Here is a 4605-nt window from a genome sequence, read left to right as displayed (position 1 = left end):
ATTCTAAATCTACAAATGCATATAAATCGAAATAAAGTTTTCCCCCAAGGCATGCAGCATGTGTTTGTGGCCATACTGAACGTTACAAAAGCACAAGTTTAACTAAACAATTTTAATATGGTTTAATACATTTTTAAACACATGAGCACGGAGCCCGAGAGAGCACGGTCCGGAGACACGGGCGCGCCCCCGCGCGCCCAGACACACAGCCTCGGGCGCGCGCGCGCGCGCGCACACACACACACTGACCCGCCACCAGATGGCGTTTTTTGAGCATAAAAAAATAAAAAAAATTTAATGGCTTAAAGAAATAAAAGAATGCTATTTTGATATATAAGAAACTTTCTAAATAATCAATTATATTTTTATGAATATCATATTTTTATGAATATCATATTTTTATTACTTCCTTAATTACTTCCTACTTCCGGAGCTCATGAATAATTCATGACCTGTCAGTTTGACAAGAGGGGTATAATATCACTCACTAATGTAATCTACAGCTGTGACCAAACAGCTAGATAGAGAATCAGAAGTGTTGTGTTTTCTACAAAGTTTGCTGTTTCAGTGAGAGTCATATGTCATATCATTTCAAACAGTGGCGATCCAGAAATGTTGTACAAACGAGTAAGACTAACTATAGACTTTAGCCAAAGTTGTTAAGTTAGCTAAAGAGTTGGGATTGTGTGTAAGGCATAAATAAACCTAAAATGCAATGTTTTGGACGTTCTTTGGCACATTTCCCTACTGTAGGGGTCTCTGCAAGCATACGGGGCTCTGAGAGGGAACAAGATGACAACCGAGGAATTCTACTGGAAACAGTCGATCATGTTTGTCAGAGCTGAATTCAGGGCAAACTAAGCTAAATTAGTGTTTTTAGCTAACAGCTACAGTAAGCATAAAAGTGACTGTTGGGCTATTATTTGTTAACAGGGGCGATTTTAGCCCATTTTTGGGTGCTTTGATTCATTTTTGGGGTGCTTTGGTTCATTTTTGGGGGTGCTTCAGCACTTACTTACTTTTTTTTGACAATATTTCCTGTTTGTGTGACACACTACTAAAAATATAAAAGGCAGAACTTGGTTGAGAGGTAACATTTTAACAACAAAAGTATCCATAATATTTTTTAATATTTTGTAATAATTTATTTGTAATAATTTATTCTGTTTCAGGAGTGTTTTTATGCATCTGTATTATATTATACAAACACATTAAAAGTGAATCTCTGTCCAAAAATGCACTCAGTTTACTTCTTACTCACTATGAGCATCATTCATTATTCTCCTCCAGTAATTAAGGTTAGGATATGTATTTTTTTTATTCCAATCCATTCTTCTTTGGCAGCATTTAAATAACCTTGATCAGAATTGATGGTTTTGTTACAGACTTTTCAAAAAAGTGTTTTGCTTTTCTTTCACAAATGTGGGATTAAATTGTTAAAAAGTACAAAACAGTGATGTCATGTTTTGTGACGAGGACCCAGGCACAGAGAGACTTGATGGATTTAAGAATCTTTTGATTTAATAAAGAAATTTGCAGACTTGCACAGAGATGGTAAAATTATGATGACTGATAAAGGAGGTGAAGACAACAGACGATGAGGACAGGGAGGATGCAGGGACCGACAGAGACGGGGAAGAAGTCTCATTGTGACGAGTAAAGTGTATCTTGGCTGGCTGGGCAGCTCTCTGGGTGCTCAGCCCCCCAAAGCTCTGATCCTAGAATCCTCCCTGAATTGTGTTAATACAGTATGTCAAAATGAAAACATAACTGTACAGGGTGGGCCAGTTATATGGATACACCGTAATAACATAGGAATGGTTGGTGATGTTAAAGTCCTGTTTGTGGCACATTAGTATATGTGAGGGGGCAAACTCCTCAAGTTGGGTGGTGACCATGGTGGCCATTTAGAAGTCGGCCATCTGATACCAAATGATACCAAAGAAGGCAAAGTAAATAATTTTTAAAGGTGAATGTAGAGGAAACATCAAAAGTTGTCACGGCTGGGGCAGCAGTCGTGTGGTGGAGTGAATGAGGACCAAGATGCAGACGGCGGTGGAGATGCGAGTGGAGATTTATTTACAGTGAAAATAACAAAGGTGAGGGAAGAAGCGAACATCAACCTAAACTGGGAAGAACTAACAGACAAAGCAGAAAACATGAGGGCAGCAGGGAAACACAGAGATGACACGAAGAAGGCAGAGAGACGTGGAGAAACACCGATGGACACGGAGACTTTTCACCTGTTCCTTTTGTTTGAAGTGGCCGAACTTGGCCACAGTAGGACGTGGTCTCCCGGTCGCAGCCCGCATGGGGCCGATGCGATGCACTCTATCAAAGGCGATGTTCTTCACCGTGTCCTCCGGCAGCTTCAGGTGGGTTTTGATGAAGTTTTTGCACTCTGAGCCTTCTTCATCACAAGATGCTGGAAGCACTGATCAATGTAATCTTGGAGAGCCTCTAAACTCTCCCCGTTGTTCTCCAGGGTGTTGGAGATGATTGAGACAAATATTGTTAGTTAGAAAACTATTGATAAGTGTATTTGGTAATACTGAAGCTTAAAGGAATTTGTTCAATTCTAAACTACCATTCGCTTTAATTTTCCGCCAAAATCTCCGGCGTCTGACGTCAGTTACAACATGAGTCGCTTACCTCTGTCACTCTGAAGTCACATTGAGTTTTCCTCACTGACTGTTTCAGACAGGATTGTGGGAGCAACACAAAAAGCAGCTTCAGCTGGAAACACACAGTTTAGTGTCTTTGCTGCTCGCTTTAAGTCACAATAAACAGGAAACTCATTGTGTCTCATGTCAGAATCAAATCACTCATATACAGGACAGGAAGAGGCGGAGCTTATTTCCTGCAGGGAGAGGTTAGCAGTCTGTGTCTTTCTCATTTCTGACTCCTAAAGAGCTGAAAAACACAGGCTGTTATTGGCTGGCTGACACTGGGATTAATGTCCTTGAAGCCAGCAGTCTTTAATGTCCAGGTTCAGAACGGGCAGGTGAAAAACAGTCCTTTATGTCCTCTGATGTTCAATAAACTGTCCTGATTACTGAGGGAGCAGAGAAAGTGTCTCCATCACTCACCACAGCTGGATGCTCTGAAATCCTGGAATCCAGCTGTGGAGAGGAGCGCCGGCGGCGTGGACGCAGTTTAGTAATCAGGGAACGGGAGACAGGAGGGAAACACAGCTGGGACCAATTACACACACGAGACAGGAAACAGTAACACAGGACTGTCAAAGTAAAACAGGAAATATAACACAGAGTCCAAAGTAAGGAGACGTGGGACACAGTGAAGACACAGAAACAGAAACCAGAACTATAATCACAAAACAAACTCAGAAACATAAAGAGTGAATCAGCTGATTCAGTGTTTGTGACAAAAACATGGATCCTGGTTAATAACTTTTATTTGTTTGTTTCTGTATTATTTTGTGTATCGTTCTTATGAGCTGTTGTTTTTTCAGTGAAATATTATTTCATTGTTTTAAGCTTTTTGTTGACTTTGAAGTGCTTAAGTTGATATTTTTGAACATTTAATTTGTTCGATTATTGTCGAGTCGATAAAACTGTCAAACGCACAGCTGCTTCCAGCATGGCCGGAGGAGAGGTGGCCGAGCAGACGCACAACACACACAGCTCACAGGTTTGCATTTCTAGATATTGCAGATGTTGCAGAAATTGAGAGTAAAGAACTCAGAGATCCAGCGCTGTCTCCTGCCCCTTATTTATACACCACAACACAACGACAGGCGTAACTCACACAAACGGGTAACATGAGGCTCAGATGCTTTGGACATGTTCACATATACTGGACACAGAATGATGAAGATGGAGCTGCAGGAAGGAGGAAAAGAGGAAAAACACAGAAAAGATTCACAGATGTGGTGAAAAAGGACACGACAGCTTCTGTTTGTTAGTTTGGTTTTTCTTTATTTGGTAAAGATTCAGAAATAAAGAGAAGATCACATGTTTGAATATTATATTAATGTTCTGTAATTACAACAAGTTGTAAAATCTTTCCAGAGTGAGACAGAGACTGTGCAGAGACTGTAGAAGGACAGAGCAGCAGCAGAGCAGTCCAGATACACTGATGATCCTCTGTCAGATCCAGAGGGACACACAGGGCTGATGCTGGACTCTACATTGTGTCTGACAGTGGAGCTGTTCTCAGAGCAGTTCACTCTGCAGCACTGACAGTCATCTGCACTTCATTCCTCTGTCAGTCACTGCTGGATGAAGCTCTCCTCTCCACCTCCCAGTAACATGGCCCAGTCAGAGCGTCTCTACACACAAGCTGCTGCTGCTTCAACCTCTCTGGATCATCAGGACACAGCTGCTCCTCTCTCAGCACACACACCGTCCTGTTTACCATCATCACCTCACCTGCAGAGAGAAGGAGGAAGAGCAGAGGAGAATAAAACGAGTGTTTCAGAGACTCTTCATCAGCTGTCAGTCAGTGATGCAGCACATCCAGTATGAAGAGCCGCAGGGGACGTCAGTGCTGGGACTGTACTAGGACTCATTGTGCTTCACTTTTTCTAATCTTTGGGATTTTTATTGAAGTTGCTGAAAGTTTTTCCCTCCTAGTTTGAGTTTG

General features: G+C 41.6%; 1 protein-coding gene across 1 annotated transcript in view; it reads right to left on the bottom strand.

Moving 5' to 3' along the window:
* Positions 1-4260: 4260 nt before the first annotated feature.
* LOC120745008 (NACHT, LRR and PYD domains-containing protein 12-like) overlaps positions 4261-4605 on the bottom strand; it is a 108476-nt gene continuing 108131 nt past the window's right edge. The window contains exon 15 of the mRNA XM_040049610.1: positions 4261-4391. Coding sequence (XP_039905544.1) covers positions 4388-4391 — 4 coding nt within the window. The 3' untranslated portion in view covers positions 4261-4387. The remainder of the gene's footprint in view (positions 4392-4605) is intronic.

This window comes from Simochromis diagramma, unplaced genomic scaffold, assembly GCF_900408965.1.
Source record: "Simochromis diagramma unplaced genomic scaffold, fSimDia1.1 OVJJ01000351.1, whole genome shotgun sequence".
Classification (NCBI taxonomy): Eukaryota; Metazoa; Chordata; class Actinopteri; order Cichliformes; family Cichlidae; genus Simochromis; species Simochromis diagramma.
Note: the sequence above shows the minus strand (reverse complement) of the source record. Positions and strands in the feature narration are given on the sequence as shown.